General features: G+C 32.9%; 1 protein-coding gene across 1 annotated transcript in view; it reads left to right on the forward strand.

Moving 5' to 3' along the window:
• Nucleotides 1-22,318, forward strand: part of Rok (Rho associated coiled-coil containing protein kinase) — a 165,018-nt gene that overhangs the window by 121,036 nt on the left and 21,664 nt on the right. The window contains exons 26-30 of the mRNA XM_089233880.1: nt 3,701-3,878; nt 12,043-12,136; nt 17,414-17,508; nt 19,480-19,611; nt 21,288-21,510. Of these exons, the coding sequence (XP_089090006.1) occupies nt 3,701-3,878; nt 12,043-12,136; nt 17,414-17,508; nt 19,480-19,611; nt 21,288-21,510 (722 nt within the window). The remainder of the gene's footprint in view (nt 1-3,700; nt 3,879-12,042; nt 12,137-17,413; nt 17,509-19,479; nt 19,612-21,287; nt 21,511-22,318) is intronic.

The raw sequence follows: 22,318 nt of genomic DNA on the forward strand, positions 1-22,318 counted from the left end.
TGAGCTATTTCGAATTTGAATTGTTAGTATAGGAAAATACGATATTATAACATTTGGTTTTGAGCATGGTCAAGAAATTTTGCTGTGACGCCGATTCCAGAACTGTAGAATAATGTAGCAACTAAGATCAATTATTATAGTTATCAATTATTAAAAATTTTGAAATAATTCATAATTGATATAAATTTTTTAATAATTGATATAAATTTTTTAATAATTGATATAAATTTTTTAATAATTGATATCTCAAATTTTTTAATAATTTATATCTCAAATTTTTTAATAATTTATATCTCAAATTTTTTAATAATTTATATCTCAAATTTTTTAATAATTTATATCAAATTTGTTAATAATTTATATCAAATTTGTTAATAATTTATATCTCAAATTTGTTAATAATTTATATCAAATTTTTTAATAATTGATATCTCAAATTTGTTAATAATTTATATCAAATTTTTTAATAATTGATATCTCAAATTTGTTAATAATTTATATCAAATTTTTTAATAATTGATATCTCAAATTTGTTAATAATTTATATCAAATTTTTTAATAATTGATGATTATTGCCCTTTGTGGAAAATTCAAACTTTTCCCCTAGTAACTTTGGACTTAAAATCAACCAAGTTTGACCATATCAGTTGCTCATTAGAAAAAAGTTTACTTTGGTTTTGATTATATAGTTATTAGCATATTCAAAATATCTGATTAGGTTATTTTTCTTAGAAAGAAGGAAGCAGACCAAGTTATCCATTTCAGTGAATTCCAACAAAGGATATGTCAGCTGCTCATTAGAAAATAGTTTACCTTTGATTATTGATAACATAAATACAGTCGACGCTCAATACAATGACCCCCTTCGTCCCGTCAAAAACGGATGTTATATTGGGAGAGTCGTAAAATCAAAAGTAAAACATGTGGTAGTCGTTCTGTGAAAACATTTGGGACTTATCCTATCGGTCATTGTAATGGAATGGTCGCTATAACCTGGGGTCATTATAAGGAGCATCAACTGTATTTTGATTATATTCAATCATACAAAAATCATATATTACAATCATCCTAACCACACCCAATCATTCTGCTTGCCAATTATGCAAAGAACACAATAGACTTACGCAGTCATATCTTTTTTTGAGAGAGAATCAACCTGAATGTTTATTTTATTGTTGGTTGACCTTCACTCATATTTTTAATTTAGGTCATGCGCCTTTATGACCACTTTTGGTCACAGTCATTCTTTGCCACATTATATTTTAAATAATTATAGTAATATTCCTAACATTTCTAGAAACATCATAGCCATTGTTTTCCGTCCCAAGTTTTTAAATTTCATATATATTTTTTAATGTTGCATACATGTTTTATATTTATAATTTATTAGTCACAATACCCGGGGCTGCCAATTACTGGGAGGATTGAAAAAATTATGATACATTATGAAGGAGTGAACTATCATACATAATACTGGCAGGATTAAAAAAGTGACAAACCATTGTAAAGGCATATATATGTCTGAAACGCATTGTTAGGGAACCACTGTAACCAGAGTAAACATTCTGAAAGTCATTGTTAAGGCTGAGAAACCATTGTTTGCCTGACGGTTTTTTTGCCTATTTCGAGAATTTGCCCTGCTCTGACGAACTTTTAAAGTTGCCTATCATTCACAATCCCGGTCCTGTTTGGTATATTTGCAAAATTTGGTGACAATCGGCCTAAAATTATAGATTTGTATAGAGACCAAACATACATATACTTTCACATTTATATATAAGATATTGTGTTGCATTAGTTGTTATATTTTTATCATATGACTTGCATACTTGCCAACTACTACGGAACTACAGTGATTTGTGAAAAATTATGGTAGTCTGCTTTTCTTTTGAAATTTCTTATGTTCAAGGATTTTTTTGAAATATTCCATTTATTATTCCTTTCCATAATTCCATTATCTTATTGAGTACAAAATGAAGCCATGGAAAGACTGCATCTGCAAAAGAATAAATATCACTCAAGCCAAGAATAAATATCAAATTAATAACAAATCAACCAATTGACATAAAAAAGGTGCTGTTTACACTAAGGTAACTTATTGTTGTATTTGTATTTATCATGGTCTGGAGTTCTTTTAGATAAATAAAAAAAAGTTTACATTTCACTCACAGATGGTGCTGTAAAATGAAAAAATTGACATTTCTGTGTGTATGTTCTATACAAATGTATAATTTCATACCAATCTTTGCCAAATTTTGTATGTTTACCAAACAGGCCTCAACTGAAATGATAGGTTACTTTGAAAGTTTGTCAGAGTTTGTCAAATGCCCAATAGGCTAATATGTATATATACGTATGATATGTATATAAGCAGCAGTGACTTCTGAAATGTCTACTTTGGTTTCCTTAGTTCCCAAACAATGGTTTGTCACTTTTTTTTAATGCTGTCAGTATATGAAGAAAACCAGAGCAGTGCCAGGTATTACTGCTGGTTTGATATAGAATGTCAGATTCACAATTTTTTTCTGAAGTTAAAGAAAATTGATTTGAATTTAAAAAAAAGTCTTGAGGATAAAATTTTTACCCCCCTCGCCAAAACATTGTCACTACGGAGAGACTTGGTTCCAAGGTTGGCATGTATGGACTTGATTTTATTCAGTCACTTGTTTGGTGCATCATGTCCTGATAGGTTCTTGTGCAATTAAAATTCAAAATGTTTTCACACATAATCCTTTGTGTTCCAAATTTTGTTCAACATGCAATACCATGGTTGTATTACTACTATTGCAAAAGTTATTTTTAATTTTTTAATCTAGGATTATAAAGGTCACCGTTAAGGTGCACAGGTTTGAATTCTAGCAAGAATATCAGAAACAAGTTCTTTACCTACCAAACCTGGGGTGACCACTGATAGATGGCACCTTAATTTTCCACTTAACTCTACTGGTTGGAAATTGCTGTATGGCTATATATGACCAAAGTTGGTGTGCAGTAAAGAAATACAAGGGCAACAACAGGCAAATTTCCCAACAAGGTGGCTGAAAAAATTTGCCCATAAATAATATGGTTGTCAAATATAACCACAATACCCAATATAAAAGCACCAAAAGAAAATATAATACACTACCCAATATAAAAGCACCAAAAAAAAATATAATACACTACCCATAGAAAATATTATGGTTGTCTTATCTGAGTATGGATAGCTTCTCAATTCATCCCACTATATCATACGTCTTTTTAAACGTATCAATTGTGTTGAAATTCACAACCCCCGGAGGTAAACTATTCCATTTATTGACAACCAATGCAGGATGAACTAGACCTCAGAAAAGCAAAAGAATGACTTTAAGAGAATGTGAAGAGACTGTTTTGAAAATGAAACCAAGCATTCTATTCAATTTTCTGACCACTGCTGAACAACGTTCAGGAAACCTGACCACTCGTCAATGAAATTCCCAAATTGGTGACCCTAGTTGCATCTGGGATAGTAATACCATTCAACTGTAAGTGAAATGTGGGTTGTTTGAACCCAAAGTGTCACCCATGTGTGTAATGAAAGTACAGCAAATTAATAATAATATTCCAATATTGAGAAAAATGGACATAGCGTCCTTTACCTCTGGCATACAGATATAGTATTGACAAATGCTATTTATGAGCCAATTAATATTCTATTTTAATTTCTCTTGTTTTCTAGACATAATTTGTCACAGAAGCTTCAGTTAGCAATTGATTCAGAATCTCTTGCTAGATCAATTGCAGCTGAAACTATTGCTGATTTAGAAAAAGAGAAGACAATAAAGGAATTGGAGCTAAAAGAAGTTGTTTCTCATTATCGAGCTGAAATAGCAAACAAAGAATCTGTCATTGCTAATGTGAGAAAATATACATTTTTTGCCATCTTAATAGTTGTTGTTTAATATTGATCTGTAACATTCATATAGTAGTAATGTGTAACATGTATTGGTCAAGTATTTTTTTTCAATAACTAGATTGTCTGATTTCATTTAGTAAAATCTTTATGATGAAACTGCAGTTGTACATCAAAGTAAGCAGGTTTCGTTGGCGGTGGTGCTCACTGTTATTTTTAAGAAACAAAACAAATAGAAAAGAATTAATAGTATACTTGTTACTATGGCACTTGTTATGGGCATCTTTTTCTCACCCTCCTCGTTGGGCATTTTGCCTGTTGTGGCTTTGTATTTGAATTTAATCTGGGGGCACTAGAACAGTTTGGGAGAAGATATAAGCTGTAGCTATAATATATGATACTATGGATTATCTTCCCTTTTCATGGACCCTTTTCTTGGCATAATTCATTACTTTGCCCTGCATTAAAAATGACACTAATGGCAATGAAACTACTATACCTTCAGTAAAATGCCATATCTTTTTCGTCAAGAACAAATCTTTTTTTATGATTTTTGTGCAAGTGTCTTTTGCCTTCCCTCCAACTTAGAGACCAATAAACCAAGATGATAAGTACTCCTTGTATAATGCAGGGTGTCCCAAAATGGACTGATGGTTTACAAAATTGGATAGCAAGAAAATGGTGACAGATATTAAAATCATTCTTGCAGAATATAAATTTGTTAGTAATTTTGTGTGTTCACTTTTTCCACTGTACTCACATGTCTCAATTGAAGCACAAAATTAGTGGAGGCATTTTCCAAAGTGTGTATTAGAATGGTTTCATATTCATCACGGGCAATCTGCACCAGGTCCACAATTATGATATGGTATCGTCGGTACACTGCATCCTTCAAGTGGCCACACAGGGAGAAATTAAATGGATTGAGATCCTGTGAATATGGTGGCCAATCCATACCCTTGCCCGTTTCATTGAGGTGGTCTAATGCAATGATGTGGGCATCAAAATATTCCTCCAGGAAAGTAAAAACATCACCAGCCTGATGAGGTTATACCGAGGCAACCATTGATTGATGCAACCTTCATTTCCCATCCAACTCCATCGGTTAGAAATTACTGTATGACTATATGACCAGAGTTGTTGTGTTGTAAAGTAGTAATCCGATGAGATCTTACATGAATCAAGTTTTTTCAGGGAATTCGTCTAAGGCATTAACCGCTTAACTGGTGACAAAATCTTACACGATTGGTTTCTCAGTGCCACCATTTTTCGTTCATGTGCTGTAAAGATGTATAAATACGCCAGTTGCAGTTAATGCATAAATTCTCTCTGTAAGGCATATATGTATCTATATATATATATGCCCATAGCAGTTAAGGATGACCACAAATTCATTCAAGGTTTTAATGTAATGACATGAATTCACTGTCGCCTGTAAAGAAATGGACCCGATGATGCCTCTGCTGCATAAAGCTGCCTATAAAGTAATTTTTTATCCATACAGAGATTGTGGAATGCACGCACGAGGATTCTCTGTTCCAGAAATTCATCAATTCTGTTTATTTAAGAGACCATTTGGATAAAAATGCACTTCATTGGAAAAATGCATGTAATTTGCGTCAATAATATTTCACTGTCAAACAATTATAGCATTTCATTGGCAAAATCAGTCACTTATCTCTTGAAACTGTCAGAAGTGGTGTGTTTCAAAAGATAAGAAATGCTGTGTTTGGAGTTTGCATGGAAACATTTTGAGGCAATTTCGTGGTATTCTAAGTTTTGCCATCTTGCTCAATGAGCATGCAGCTGCAGTTTTGCAGACTGACCTCTTCAGACATGTTGTGATAATGTTCTGAATGGTGTAAACATTTGCTACAGTCGTGGTAGACTGTGGGTGTACAACGTGCCCACAAAATCATATATGTATATGCACCTCCCCAGCATGGCCCAACTCAACAGAGTAAATGCTTTATATCCCTTGCGAATAGAGCCTGGGCCACATCCGGTTCTTTATATGTTATATACATATATTCTTTCACTAACTTGAATTAGATAACGGAAAGGAAATAAGAGATTAATTTCACTGTCTCTTTTCCTCTGATATCAAATGTGAACAAAAATAATATTGCAGAGAGTACTGCCTATGACCAGTCAAGGTGACTATTATAAATAATGTTTCAAGAACTAGTTTAACATTAATAACTGATTATTTGTTACATTAAATGTGGAGATACATAATCTAAGCACTAGCACGAAAATGCACAAACTGTTTACTCGCTGGAGACACAAAACCGTTGTGTTGTGTTTACAAAAGCACTGTTGTCACTACACTATAGCAAAATAACACCTTTAGGTTTTAGCCTTTTAAATGGCTGAGTATATTTATTACAGTGACTATGTAGGGGGAGAGAAAATAATGTGCAGTTGAGAAGTGTGCTTCACAAAATCTGTGGACTCATTATTGCTGAAATGAGATGCTTTTGAAGAGACAAGTTATCTATTTTTTGCCAAAATACAAAGTGTCAGGTTAATCAAAATCTTATAAATACCAAAGAGAGGTGGAGGTATGAAGAGGGTGTTGGGAAAAAATATTTCTGAGGAAAGAAACAGTAGGAAAAATAAGTTTGCAAGTATCTGATTTAAATGATTGATGTGCTGCTCAATCACATAAATTCTGACATCCCCATCCAGACTTTCACACACAGTAGTGCTAAAAAAATTAGACGATCTGCTTTTTCTCTTGAAATGGAATGCAAATCATATTATGAAAATCAAAATCATGTCGTATAACATCTATCTGCATAACTCTTATGACTGGGTAAATTTTATGGGAAAAGAAAGGGTATATATAATATGCAGCTCCCCAAAAGGAATTCATTCAAAGCTCAAAAAAAGTCAGTCAGAATTTTTCTTGTTTATGGAGCTGTTTTTTTTATTTTGTTAAATTCAAAATCATTTTTCTTGCATCTTTGTAAGTGGGGAAATAAACCATAAAATATCCTCATAAAAAACAAAAGAACAGGTCGTGAAGTTTATCCAAGATGAAAAAAGCTACAACTATATTTCTAAACTTCTAAGTGTCGCAAAAATTTACAGTATGTGATGTTTGGAAGCAGTTTTAAGTAAGTGGTGAGGTAAACAAAGTCTGGTTCTGGTCAACCAAGAAAAACTTGTTCCCAAATCGATCGCTTGATAAAACATTTCATAATGAATCTGAGAAAGAGTGCAGTGGAGATAAACCAAGAATTCCAAGCCAGTTATGAAGTTTTTATCAGGGCCGTCTTTAGGGGTGTGTGACAGGTGCAGCCACACCTGGCCCCACACTTCTGGTAATAAAAAAAATGTAATTTTTGCAAAAATTTCAATAATAAAACGAGGTTGCTGCATTTTGACAAAGAAAATGTAGGAAAATTTAAATAATGATAATATAATGAATAAGTGAATATTATTTGTCACATGCACATTAATTATATACAGTAATGATAAAACAAAAAGAATTGTTATTTGTTGAATGCGGATGTGGCAAGCAATGGGAAAGGATGCACTAAACATTCCCTGCTCCACTATCTAAGGGGAATATATATATATATATATATATGTATATATGCGTTTGTATTATATCTTTCAAGATTGTATCAATAAGAGAGTCTCCCTAGTGCTGGTGGAGACATACGGTGTTGACATCAGGGTTAAATGACAATTTTTTAAATTTTCCAACTGTCATATTTCACAAAACACAACGCTAGTGTGGTGCAGTTTTGACTGTTTTTGAGACGCATGGCATTTTGTGCGTATATACAGTGCAACATTTCAATCTAACATATTTGCAGAACTTCTGCACGATTTTACATTTCTGTTCTTTGTGAGTGTGATCGTCAGATTCAAGTTTTCAACTTGGGGCTATCTTCATCTTTGTAGCAATAATGTCAGCAAGTGAGCATGACAAATTTCGGAAATATAAATGTAGTAGTGAAAAGACTAAAAAAAAGGAAAAGCAAAAATGTATCTTAACACACAATGTGGTGCATTTGAAAAATTTCTGCAGCCTGCAATTCGGCCTTCTGGTAAAGAGAAAAGAGAAGTCTGTGATATTTCACAAGAAATGGAGCCTCAGCCCAGAATTTCAGCCACCAACAATATGACTGATAATATGCATATTTGAGTAGAATCCTCCAAATTGCGTGTAGAATCCTCTGACGTCAAAGTGCTTCAACAGTTATTAACAGATGATAATCATACTGCTGGTATGCTTTTTAAAGTTCATGAACAAGATCCAAAATCTTTTTCTGAACACTTTCATAGCATATAGGATACTGCTTACACTGTTCCAGTAACAGTGGCAAGTGTGAAAGAAGCTTTTCACGCTTAAAATTGATAATATTTTATTTAAGATCTGCAATGAGTCAAGAAAGACTCATGTTTAGTGACATTAGTCGAAACAGACATCATCAGAAACAGGTGTAGTGGATAAAATATAAATCTTGATGATGTAGTAGAGGACTTCGCTGGTGTGAAAGCAAGAAAAATAAAATTTTTATAAGTTGAGTCAATTAAGCTATTAAGTTTTGTTGAAAAGCATTTGAAAATAAGCTGTAGGGTGTCATTATAGTTTAAATATATTTGATTTTTTTGCTTTACTTCTTTTTACTTATATATCAATATTTTTACATAAATTCTTTAATACTTAATAAGACTTATTTTTCTTTGGAGGGGGGAGAGGACACTAACAGCACCTGATTTTTATCTTTAGGCTCGGTTGACAAAATATTACTGGGGTGCTCGTAGGGCCGCATGATTATTTTCGCACTGGGCCCCCGTATATGGTAAGGGCTGCCCTGGTTTCTATCAGTGTCTCTACAGTCAAGCAATGTCTGTATGAAGCTTGTCTTTTTACACAAATATAAGGCCACAACAGGCAAAATGCTTAATGAGGTGGTTGAGAAAAAGATGCCCTTTTTAGTTCAAGACTCACAAAGAATCCTTTGATTTCCATTAAGAATTGAAAGGGCTACCTTGATTTCACTTGGAAACACCAAAGTTCGACTCCCAAACAATGGGCAGAGGTTCTTTGGAGCGAGGAGTCTAAGTTCCAAATGCTTAAATGGAGAGAACAATGATATATTAGGGGGTCCAATAAACCAGCAATTCAACAGGAAATATCAGCTTCCTACAGTTAAAAATGGTGGTGGTAACATTATGGTGTGAGGGCTGTTCTGGATCATCCAGTACTGGTCCTTTAGTGTGAATAACAGGCATCATGGACCAAAAACAGCATTTGGGCATTCTAAAGGCCTATATGTTACCCTAAGGCAGAATTCAAATGCCTTGAGGATGGATTTTTCAACAAGACAATGATCAGAAGCACACACCCAAGTCTATGAAGGTTTTATTGCCAAAAAAAGAGTTCTAAAATGGCCATCACAGTCACCCGATCTAAACTCAATAGAGAGAATCTATGGCAGGTGCTTAAAAGTCACTGTAAAGCTATGAAATTTTCTAATCTGGATGCAAAATTTCAGTTTTTGCAGCAAGGATGTAAAAAAATACCTACTGAAACTATGACTGATTTGGTGGCTTGCAGATGCAATGCAGTAATTAAAGCCATGGGGTACCCTACCAAATATTGAAAAGTATATTATTTATTATGTTTATTTTTGATGATTTGGTAATCCTTGTGAATCGTCCGATTTTTTTCTCTCATAAGTTTGAGTGTTTTTGTAATAAAGTATATGATTTGATTACAAGATTATTTTCTCAGATATGTATTTTATTAGTAGGTAAGAATGGAATGTATATGCTTTATATACTAATTTTTACCCATGCATTAAAATCAGGGCTCCCACTTGTCCTACTTTTCCTACTTTTTGGTAAAATGTCCTACTTTTCGTACTTTTTTACCAAATCCTATCGACAAAATTTGTGTAATTGATTTTAATTGAGCAGAAAATTATTTATATATTGCCAAATATTACAAATGTTGGAGAATGTAATTAATGATTCTGCCAAAGCAGAAATTGTATCATTTTTAAGGTAATTTGGAGGGGGGGGGGTGTATGTGGACCATTTGATTGATTAATTTTTCATTTGCTTAGTTTGAGGGTTCAACAAGTATAGTAGTCATTAAAAACTTCTGTCTGGATGGGAAAAATAATTTTGTATTTATTACTTCATGGTCTTGGACAGTAACTAACATTCATCATTCAAAATTATGGTGCAAATAAGTGAAACAACAGTTTGCATTTCAAAGCAGTAGGATACATAGGCCTATTCTAGGTTTGGTGATTCTGATGCTACCCAATAGCATTCAGTTGTCTTCTGTATTTTTAAGGCATGAATAGGCATAAACAATATTTACAATGCTTAGCAAAGAGCTAGAAATGGAAGTGCTCCATTTGTCAAAAATGATTACACTGGCATTGAACAGTAAAATATGAGCAAAACAGTAAAATTTAAAAAATGATGAACAACACAGTAAAACTATCTGGTTCACCTTGCCTTATTTACGTCGGATCTTGTAATTTACACATTTTGCATTGTGCTTTTGAAAGTGGTCTCGAAGGTGCATCATTCTTAAAAAACTTACGTCTTCGAAATTTGCTGTGCCTTGTCGAAGAGAGTTGACAAGCTCTTCACTTTGGAAGACTCCAAAAAAGAATGTGATATATGTGAGGAGAAACAGCGAAGAATAATCTGTGGTTGCTAGTGCACTGTTTTGGCCAAAAATTGGTTTTGTAACCAAGCCATTTGTCATTTTGTTTTGGCTTGACTGAAATAGTGCTAGGGGAAAAAAAGTTAATTCAAAATTATTATTTTTTTTTTTTGCAAAAAAAATATTTTATTTAGGAATTTTTTCCATTATGCTATGATTATGTTGTCTAAGGGGGTTACCCTCCCCCATCCTACTTTTTAGTCCTGCGTTTTCCTACTTCTCATTTTTTGAGTGGGAGCCCTGATTAAAATATTTGAACAAAAATAAGGTTTTTTGACTATATATTGTAAGTCAGTGAATGGCCAGTAGATCACCATCCCTCTTTCCATTGTTAGCGGATCAATTTGGTTTTTTTTTGCTTACAATAAAAATTTATGAAATAAAAAAATAGTTAAAATATTTTATCATTCAAGCATTTGAAAAGTTGGTATTATTTAGTAAAAAAGAAAACATATAATTTTTAGTGAACTTGATATTAAAAATGACAAAACATCATGATCTCCAGATACAGATTCAAGGTATTTGTATTGACAAGAAAAGTCTTACAGTGGTCATGCATCTTATATTTTATGTGACACAATCATTATTTCAACATATTAGCATTTGTTCCCAGACTCTTGGGAGGGGACATTCACCCCATTTGAGATTTGCACCTGAAGGGCTCATGCCGTACATCTATGTTTGGTAACCAAAAATGTCACAAAGTAGCTTTACCATTCAAGTTTGGTTGGAGATTTCTTCTATAAAGGTTTACCAATGCAACACTTCCAGAGAAAGAGATAACGTCACTCTCAGCTATTGATACAAACGGGTATAGAAGACTACTTCACCAAACACCAATTCTGGCCATATCTCTATATTGCAATTTGCTGCCATTAATGAGATGGGTTGGAAATGAAGGCGCTGTCTATTGGTGGTAATTAATGCCTCAAGTTCATTAGGGAAAATATCTTATCCTCCATAAATATCCTCCCTCGGATTTGAACCTGGGACCGTGACAGAAACCTTTATGGTGGTAGATGAGTATCTTACCACCACGCCACTCGGGCGCTAGTACAGAAGACTGGATATGATGTAGAGATGAATTTTAAAAAGAAAATTCACAGACCTTGCAGGGAATCAAACCACTATCCCCTTTCTTTCTGAGCAAATATGCCAGACCACTGTCAATTCTTTACAGAGGACTGTGAATTTTCTTTTCCATCATCTTTTTTTTCTATTCATCACCATCTGGTGGCTACTGTCATCATGAGCTATCAGCTGAGTTTAGAGGCTTTCCATTATGCCCCATTCAGTGCTTTTGTTGCATAGTGAAAATGTGTGGTTATAGTGGTAATCACCGACACAATTGTCACAAAAAAAATTTCTGATCTTGATCTATGACATTAATGGTTGAAAAAAAATCATTCACAAAAATTTTTTTAGTCTCAAATTACCTTTTTGTTTCTTTGATTTATAGAGCAAAGAAAAGGAAAATGAATACAAGAAAAGTATAGAGAACCTCACAATTGAAAAAGAAGATATAAATATGAAGTTGAAAAAGATTCAAGAAGGTAATTTACTCTCAGCTGTCATTATTTTTACCAGAATTTTAACTCTGCAACAGTTCCCTGAAAGTTTTTTTTAATAGCATTTACTCATTACAGACAAAATAACTAGTTTAAATTATAACATCATATAATGCATAAATATTTATCCATGCATCCAATGTGTGTCTTCATTTGTTGTTTTTATTATTTTCCTATAGAAATTCATTTGATTGGGATTCCTTTTTTTTCTTATTTATTGTCTCTTTTTTAGTAATCATACATGGTGTTCTTTTTCAGCAGTATTAAATTGTTTTCCATAACATTATCAATATTATAAATAGCTTTTATTTTCTCTTCAATGGTCAATCGCTTTCTTTTTGATGAAATTTTATCTTACTTTTAATAGTGAATGAACATAAGCATGCAGTGGTGCAAAACATAACACTGCTTAACGATGGTATAAGCAAAAGAAATTTGCTTATACCATTCTCATTCATAGCTTCATGAAAAATGTTATTATAATTTATTGATTTACATACAAACCTGTCAAACATATGAGTTAATTTAGTTATTGACAAAAGAACTTTTACTGCTGAAAAACTTTGTGCCAACCAATCAAGTTGCTTCTAAAAACTTGCAACTAATAGTTTGCTGCTCCTCGACTCCTGTAAGCAACAGGGATTTGTTGTTAACAATATTTTTCTCACCCATGCGCTTTGACATGCACTGGACAGGGAAGGGTTCACTTATCATGGTGAATATACCCATTTCCAAAGAACTCGCAGTTCTGTTTTAGCAGTTTGTTAGGAAGGGAAGGAGGCAGTGGTATTGATTTCATCAAAGGTGGTAAGTCGATAAAGTGTGAGGATTATCACGAGGACACGAAGGCAAAGTTCTGAAAACCTGGTTCGAAAACATATTGCTTACTCTTGATTCAATTAGCCTCATTGTGACAGGTACTATAAATTGACTATGGAGTGGCCCGTGAGAAAGTCTGGTCTGGGGGCCCCCGTGCCAACCAATCAAGTTGCTTCTAAAAACTTGTAACTAATAATGCTTGTTGCTTGATTCATTTTATAGATGATTAATATGAAAAAATAATTAATTTGCTGGATATTTTTCAAGTTTGTTTTCTATCATTCTCAGTTATCACTATTCCTAGCAGCTTAAAGTTGTTTCACCCTGCAGAGGAGTTTATAACGCTATAATGTTTTGTCTTACTCAAAAAGTAGTAACAATAGCAACTTCAAGAACGCTTGTAGAGGAGGGGTTCAGGTAGCAAAAAATGCCAGTGTCACTAGATGCCCTTATAAGAACAGATAGTGAGAAGTTTAAAAATAGATTGAAGGTGATTTCAAGCAAGGTGTAAAAAAATTTCTATATGATGGTTTCAAAGGCTTCAGAAAAATATTGTAGTAAAGGTATCTATATATCATCATCAACCACCATTTTGAATCCACTGCTGGATGAAGGTCTCCTCTAAATTTTTCCATTCTGCTCTGTCTGATGCTTTATCCATCCAGTTGACTTCTGCCACTTTCCTGATCTCATCAATCCATCTTGCGTGGGGACGCCTTCTCAGACATTTAACACCACGCTGGGGTACCAATCTAGATTACTTGTAGTTCATCTGTTGTCCTGTCTTCTTGCAATATGTCCAGCCCATTTACATTTCAAACGTTTAATTCTTTCTATGATATCATATACCTTTGTGTGATTCCTTATCCAGGTGATTCATTTTCTGTCTCTCCTTGTGATGCCTAGCATACATCTTTCCATGCTCCTTTGTGTTGTCTGTGGCCTTTGTATCATCTTGCTTGTAAGTGTCCGTGTTTCAGCTCCATAAGTCAGTGCTGGTAGCACACACTGGTGAAAACTTTTCCTTTCAGGTATAATGGCATGTCACTCTTCAGAATTAGTTTTTGCCAAAAGTGCTCCATCCAATCCTGATCCTTTTGTTTATTTCATTAATGATTCCGTTGTCTATGGTAATTTCTTGTCCCAGGTATACATAGCTTCCTACTTTTATCTCTGTGTTGTTGAACAAGATTGTCCTCTTCAACACAAAGGGGTTGAACATAACTTTAGTCTTTTGCAGATTTTCAAGCCCACCTGAATACTTGCCTTCACCAATTCTTGTATCATTTCTTCTAGTTCATCTGGATTACTGCTGATAACAACAATGTCGTCTGCAAAACACAAATGGTTGAGAAATTCTCTATTTATTTTAATTCCTTTTTATCCCAATCCAGTTTTCTGAATACTTCTAAAACAGTGGTAAAGAGTTTTGGTGAGATAGTATCACCAAAAGGTATCTATATATATAAATTTATATCTAGTTTAGAACTACCTTCGGATATAACAAATATAATTGTGGAGAGATTTATCGTTGCAGCAAAGCTTCACTCTTGTGAAGATGGTATATCCTAGTGTGAGATCAAAAACACATTGCAGTGTGATCCTTGCTGTATTTAGTCATGTGAAACTTTATCAGACCAAAATGTTTTGTGATGGTCATTGCTAATCTGCACAGTGACTAGATGCTGATGAGACTGCAAAACACATAGTTAATCTCTGTTCATTCTAACTTGAGTCCTGATTTAAACAAAAGCATGTGTGCGATACTCAAAATGATTGGTTGAAGAATATTTCACCCCTTCTCCAGTACAAAACTGTCAAAAATATAGTCCTTTGATCATTTTCCTTTAGCATCATAAAATACCTCATAATTTTTTATTAATTTTTATTTATTCAGTATTAATTTGAAGTTATCTGGAAGATGGGAAATTATTTTTTTGAAGATCGGTCAAAGCATTTTTGCTGCTATGTTTTCATTGTGGGTGTTGAAAAAACATGGCCCTTCTCACTCAGACCTTACTGTCTCTCTTTTAACCAAAGTATCAGTGGGTTTTCTATTATTATTTCTGGTAACAAACAGATTTGTGAGAGAGAGAGATATACACTTGTGAATGCTTTTTCAAGAGTTGCCCCAAAAGGAGCTTTCTTCCTTATGATTTGATGGCATATAAATGAAATCTGCATGTTTATCTTGTTTGGCAGATCCATTTGAAAATTTATTTCATTGCAGCTGCTCCATGACTTCTGTAAGCAACAGGGATTTGTTGTTGTTAACAAGATTTTTTTTCCTCACCCACATGCTTTGACATGCACTGGACAGGGGAGGGAAGTGCTCACTTATCATGGTGAATATACCCATTTCCAAAGAAATTGTAGTTCTGTTTTAGCAGTTCATTAGGAAGGGGAGGAGGCAATGGTATTGATTTCATCAAAGGTGGCGAGTCGAAAAGTGTGAGGATTATCACGAGGACATGAAGGCAAAGTTTTGAAAACCTAGATCGAAAACATATTGCTTACTCCGATTAGCCTCATTGTGACAGTCACTATAAATTCATAATGGAGTGGCCCATGAGAAAGTCTGGTCTGGGGGCCCGCCAAAAATCCCAGCCCAAGGGCCCTGATGCTGGATGTTGCAGCCCATGGGTGCATACCGCAACATGTACATGAATAAAAAACTGAAATTTTCTCGCAAGCAACAGGATATCAATAAGAGGTTGAAGTAAAAAATAAAGTAGTGGATGACTCCATCAAATTGGAGCTGCTACAGGTGGAAAATTACAAAATAATTAAATGTACCCATAAGAAAAATAAAAAAATGGCAACGCAACTGTTATTAATAATTTGTTTCATGTTATGATTGGTAGCATATTCAGCCCAGAAAAATCATGTCGTAAATTTTCTCACAAACAAAATTGTAGAATTTTTAAAAATTAAATGTTTAGTAGATTCTCGAAAATTTGGGCGTACATTAATCCAACCCATCCAGTACTTCAATATTTTATTAGGTGGGTTTTCTTCGAGCATAGAAAAGGAAAACATGTCACTGTATGTCTGTGCACAGAAGTTTATATCATTTAAATAGGCTTTTTCAGTTCACTTCCAGTAATCTGGCAATTTCGATAATTCGGCACACCTTGATCTGATATGTGCTGGATTAGTGAGTCTACTGTAATTAGAGAGAAAGAAAAATGAGTAGAGGATTTCTCAGTATCTGCCATAATCTAGGGTTTCGCAAGCTTTTGTAACGACCATGGTTCCACATCCTGCAGTAAAGCCCCCTAGGCTGGTATCTTTGGTGGGCCCTCAGACCCACCCTTCTATAGTAAGTTTGTAGCATAAAAAAACAAAAAAATGACAAGAATCTCTAGCCGCTGGGCTGGGGCCCTGTCATCCCAACTCTTAAAGGATGCCATGGTAACGACAGAATGCCTACCAAAATTTATATATATATATATAAATAAAAACTTCAATTTCGATATAAATAAATATATATATATAATATCTTTCTATTTTAATTAATGTTATCAAATGTTTTTATTTCAACAAAATTTATAAAGCAACGAAAATATTTTTATCTCTGTAAATTCTTGTAAAATAATTTTCGTATATCACAGTTGAGTTTGTTATGGAAAGACAATTTTTTTAACATGGAGTGAAGGGTCAGGGATGATTACACCCAATAGAGGTAGAGGATGCTGAGTGATATCAAAAATTGGTGTAGCAGTTTGTTTTGATGGGGAATCAAGTTAGAAGTAAACTGACCCTTCATAGAAAGAGGGTAATTGTACTTGTTTGATTTTTATTTCCTTTTGATTTTTTAAACGTCGTGAAACCATCAATCCAGAGAAATACTGAAGCCATCTAGTTGCAGTGCATAAAAAATTTTGAATCAAGCAGTTTAGAGAGAGATCCGGTCAACAGTGATGAAGTTTCACTACTTCACAGCATGTGTTAAATATAATAGTTCAAGAATTATTGCACTATGGTTCTCTCATTTCCTCCAATACTCTCCTTATCTCTTGCAAATCAACTGTCATTTTTTAAATATATAGACCACTGACATTAAGAAAGTTCAGTAATAAACCAGTTATCAAAGATTCTTTTGAGGAATTTGTCTAATCCAGAATGATGGACTTCTAAGAAACTGGTGTAAATGCTCTGATATCTTTATAGGAAGAAAGATAATAAAATTTTTGGTGTCTATATTTTAGTTAACAAAAGTAATTTTCTTCAGATTATACTGTTGTGTCTGAAAAAGTTCACTTCCAGATCCTCCCAATTAGCTTCTTTCATATGCAACAGCCTCATACAATGCGATTAAAAAGAACTGTTAATAATATGCTTTTCTCTCTTATTATTGTATTTTAAATTGAATATTTATATATTATATTTGGGAGCACTGGTGTATGAGAACTTTTTAAATGTTGAAATTTTCTGTTACAGATTACAACAATATGCATAATGCAAATGTAAATGTAGATGACCAAATTCAACAACTGAACAAACAGCTGCAGCAAGAACGTTTGCTCAAGTTGCAGGTAAGTTTCTGATATAAGGGGGGGAGGGATAACTCTGGTTGTTATTACTGAATATGATTAAATAATTAAGTTTTATTTGGATTGCTTAAATAAGGTCTATGATTATTTTATCAATTAAACAAAATATTTATTTATTGGTGTAACCCTTTTTCCACTGTTTCAACAAAATTTGTTTTCTCTTTTCGAAATTTCATTATATAACTGTTCATGAATAGCAGAACATGTATAGAGAGTATAGCTACTATTTATTTTTAAACATGCTAATTAGGTGATAATTGTTTCTATATACTGATGTCTGTGTTACGTGCTGTTACTCTTGCCAATGGTTTTTGAGACCAATGAAAATAAAGATTATTATATAATACTATAATGTAGGTGATACCTTGTGAACAAGCACTAGCATTTCTATCTCATCACATGAATTATTGACCTTCTCTTCTATTAATTAATTTTTTTCCCCCTTTTAGAAGTTTGACGCTAATAAAATATATTTTTTGATTAAAATTTTTTATGTGGGAATACAGTGAAACTGAGTTAATGTTCTTTGCCTTTGTTCGAAATCATCAACAAAAACAAAATAATTAGTTTTTTTAAATTAAGCTGAAAACATTCATGATTCAACATGTTATTCTGCTATAGCCAGATGACTGGTTGAACTTTTTTATGAAGGTGATCAAAATTAAAAATTAAATAGATAGATAAGGTGAATATGCCATGTAAATCATGAAATGTTTAATCCCCCATGGTGTTCAGCTCCATAAAAACGTATCGAAAAAAATCATTTTTAAAAAAAATACGGATGTAAATAAGTACTGTTAGAATATTTGTGATTGAAATATAAGTATGTACATATATGTATACACACACATATATATGTGTGTGTATATATATAATACATCAACACAGGAATTAAATGTGAGTGGATTTTTTTAATTAGCTAAAATATTTAATTAATGCTGAAATCTACAGTTTGCCTTAATTCTAATATTACCTATAAACCGATAAAATCTTGCTTAGAAAATTTGAATAGTTTTTACCTTGAATTTTACTTTTAATCCCCTCAATTTTTGGTGTGATTTTATGAATCATCGAACATGTAAAATTTCAGCGGCTCTCAGAAAATGACACCAACAAGGAATCAACTCTTTCTAGATAAAAAATTATTGTACTTTTATAGCTGCATTTTGCATTGAAATGACACTAAAATATTTACTTTCTAAAATACCAAAAAAATTGAGAATAGAAATTGGTATAATGATTTGTTTTACCATGTATTTGTCATTTATATTCAAATATACATGGGTATGGAGAGAGTTATGAATTAAATTTCAATGAACAAGTCACCCTATTGTATAATAGATATAACTATATGTGTAATCAGACTAGAAAGTTTTCGATAAAACCAAGAAATAAATTGTGCCAAAGTATTATGAATATGTCAATAATGTAAAAAATTTCTCAAAAACTGAAGTTTTAATTTAAAAAAATTGCCTTGTTTTTTTCCTGATAAATACTACATTGGTGTGCAAAAATTAAAGACTTGTCATGCTATCAGATGATATCTACAAAATTAAACTCAAAGGCTTTAAATTATTTGCATGATGAAAACTGACTTAGTAGAAAGACTATATATAGAGCCTAAATGAATAAAAGCAGTGTGTTCCTAGTTCTTATTTAAAGACGGCAGCAATAGACTAAATAGTAAACTAATGTGTATGACATGTTGAAAGTAAGGCTATCTTATCACTTATATGGATTGGCCTGCATACTTTTCTGATCACTTAAATCATATATAAGGCATGTATAGAATGCTTTAGATCTTGTTCTGCCTTCTCTTGGTATTTTCTTCTTCAGGCACCAAGCCAATGCTCTGCTAGACAGGTAATAACTATTATTTTAGTTAGTTTGTTTCATTATTCCTTCAAATATTTATTATTTGCTTATACAGTTAAAGTTTTTCTCTTTGTACAGGCAGTAAATAAATTGGCTGAAATAATGAATCGCAAAGATTTATCTGGTAAAAAAAATAAATCAAGTGCCACACACACAGATCTCAGAAAAAAAGAAAAAGAATGTCGTAAACTTCAACAGGAACTGACTTTGGTGAGGGTTGAAGTTGTTTTTTTATTTTGATTATATACATGATTAATGATTTTAAAAAATGTTAAAAAATTCATAGGTTTCTTTTAGATGATTTGGTATGTTTATAAAGTTGATCTCTAGATATATTTTTGTTTCTTGTATTAATAATCTGCCATTTGCTTGATATAATCAAAGTCTGTAAAAGACAAAATCTTACCACACAACTTGTATTTTAAAGTTTAAATGAATATGAGAGACAATACATAGAGGGTATGTGTGTAGAGGACACACACATATGAATATGTGGCATTCCATGTGTGTCTGATTGCAAGGTGGCTGGCCTCTGATGTCTAGATAAGGTGAGAAGGAGCTAGCCACTTCTCGAAGGCACTAGATGTTGGACCATAACATATACACATCAAAACTGATTCATTTCGTATCAGATTCATAACAGACAATGATATATGAACAATAGCCAATGGAAATGTGTTCCCACTCACATTGCAGGAGGAGGAAGGGACAGGCAAAATTAAGACATGGTGCTTTTAACACCATAGTGGTGATTCCCCAGAGAACAACTATTTGATTAGCATCCTTGACATGATTTTAGAAATATAATTGGTAAATTGGGCTCTGTCACATTTCTCCATTTTAAAGTGACATAGAGAAGATTTACTCAATTAAGCCCAAAGAATTTGCTCCTATCAAACTCCTCATTTGATCTTTCATAGAATGCATGAAATTTCTAATGTAATTAAATAGCGAACCAAATTTTTTTTATAAATGCTTGCATTAACTATGTTCTCATATTAAGTGTGTTCAACTAGATACTATCATAGCATTCATTATATGCATAGAATGTTAGATTTTTAAACTACTGGCTAAAACTTCAAAATGAACCTTCAATACGTCATTTATCGTACTTTGCTTGTGAAAAAAGCTGTTCTTATATTAAAATATTTGATGCAAAAATAACGCAGCTGTTCTTAATTACAGTTCTTATATTAAAATATTTGATGCAAAAAAACGCAGCTGTTCTTAATTACAGTTCTTATTTGTAAGATTATAGTTCCTGTATCTATTTATATAGAAATTCAACAAATACATTAAAATGAATTTATTTTTCAGATTTTAGCATTTGCAACAAATACTTTGAAGCTATCAATGCAGGCTGAAATTAGATTTCAGCTGCTTATAACAATCAAAAATGAGCATGGTTTAATAAGTTCTGCATCAAATAAATTTTTGTGATAACATAAATACAAGAATAATGTGTTTAGTCATCTTTAAAAAAAAATTAGTCTTCTGACCTGAAAAAAGTACTACTCCCAAAACTATTTTTTTGTAAAGTATAAGGATATTTATTTTAATTCAGCTGCATCTTTTTTTTTTTTTGTTCAGTTGTTTTACCACTTGTAATTTTTCACTATTGCTCCTCATATATATATATATATACACATAGTCCATCTTATTAAAATCTGTTTTTTTCTAATATAAAATTCAAGGGTCATGACTGGCAAAATACCCACCGGTGTGGCTGTTAAAAAAAAGATGCCCATAAAAATATGGACTATGTGGCCAAAAGCTCCAAGTTCAAGCATTTTATTGTTTATTTTGATTGGCTATATTTTTGAATTTTAATCATATTAAAAGATTTGTGTTTAAATTGGAAGTATTTGTTTTTCATATGCACACAGGAAAAAGAAAAGTACAATCAGATGGTTGCTAGAATGCAAAAGGAACATTCAGAAATGCAAGCTTTACTGTATGAAGAGACTCAAGCAAAATTAAAATTACAAATGGAATTGGACTCCAAAGATTCAGAAATTGAACAACTTCAACAAAAGCTTGCTCTTGTCAATACTGAAACTGCAAGCATAAATAGTGGTCCAGACAATGAAACAGATGATGGATTTCCTGGTAAGATTAACTGACTAGTCAAAGAACATTTGAGTTGCAATGTTTTACTGGAATGAAATTTTTTTGTACATAACATTGTGATTAAAATCTGTATAAAATATATAATTTTTATTCAGCAAAATATTTATCTGTAAAATAGTTGTAAATTCATGAATGAAAAACCAGATTAAAGATCTCATTCAATATACAGGGTGATTCAGAAAAGATGGGAAAAACTTTAAGAGGTTGATGAAAATTGTTTTTGTGTGTACTACAAAGAATGCATGGTCTAAAAGGAAATGCAAACGTACCACAGGGCGCAACATAGTAAAACTGAGGATATGAGGAGAAAACACAAGAATAACGTGTACATTAAAAAAAGCAATTTAGCAATTTTAATTAATAATTTACAATAATTGCTAAAAAGAGCAACCTCCAATGGTGATGCAAGAAGAACAGGGACAAAGGAGGGATTGGCGAATGCTCTGGAATATTCCAGGCATATCACAAACCTCCCCAGCAACAGCCAAATCTCTTGCGATTTTGTCCTTTTCACAGTCAAGAGGAGTCTCATACATCAGACTCTTCCGCTGTCCCCACAAAAAGAAATCAAGACACGACAGATCAGTCAATCATGGTGGCCAAGCTACAGGACCACCTCGCCTGATCCATCGGTTTGGAAAAATGGCATCCAGATAGTGCTGCCAGAGGGCAGTTGGAACATCCTCCAGCAAGTCTGGCAGCACCTCTTGCAGAAACGTCCAGTATTTGTCCTCATCGAGGCGTTCCGGCAAAAGATACAGCCCTATTAGGTGGTCGCTAATGTGCG

This window comes from Pholcus phalangioides, unplaced genomic scaffold (genome assembly GCF_987345545.1).
Source record: "Pholcus phalangioides strain wild (caught in Gottingen) unplaced genomic scaffold, Ppha-v1.0 ptg000007l_1, whole genome shotgun sequence".
Lineage (NCBI taxonomy): Eukaryota > Metazoa > Arthropoda > Arachnida > Araneae > Pholcidae > Pholcus > Pholcus phalangioides.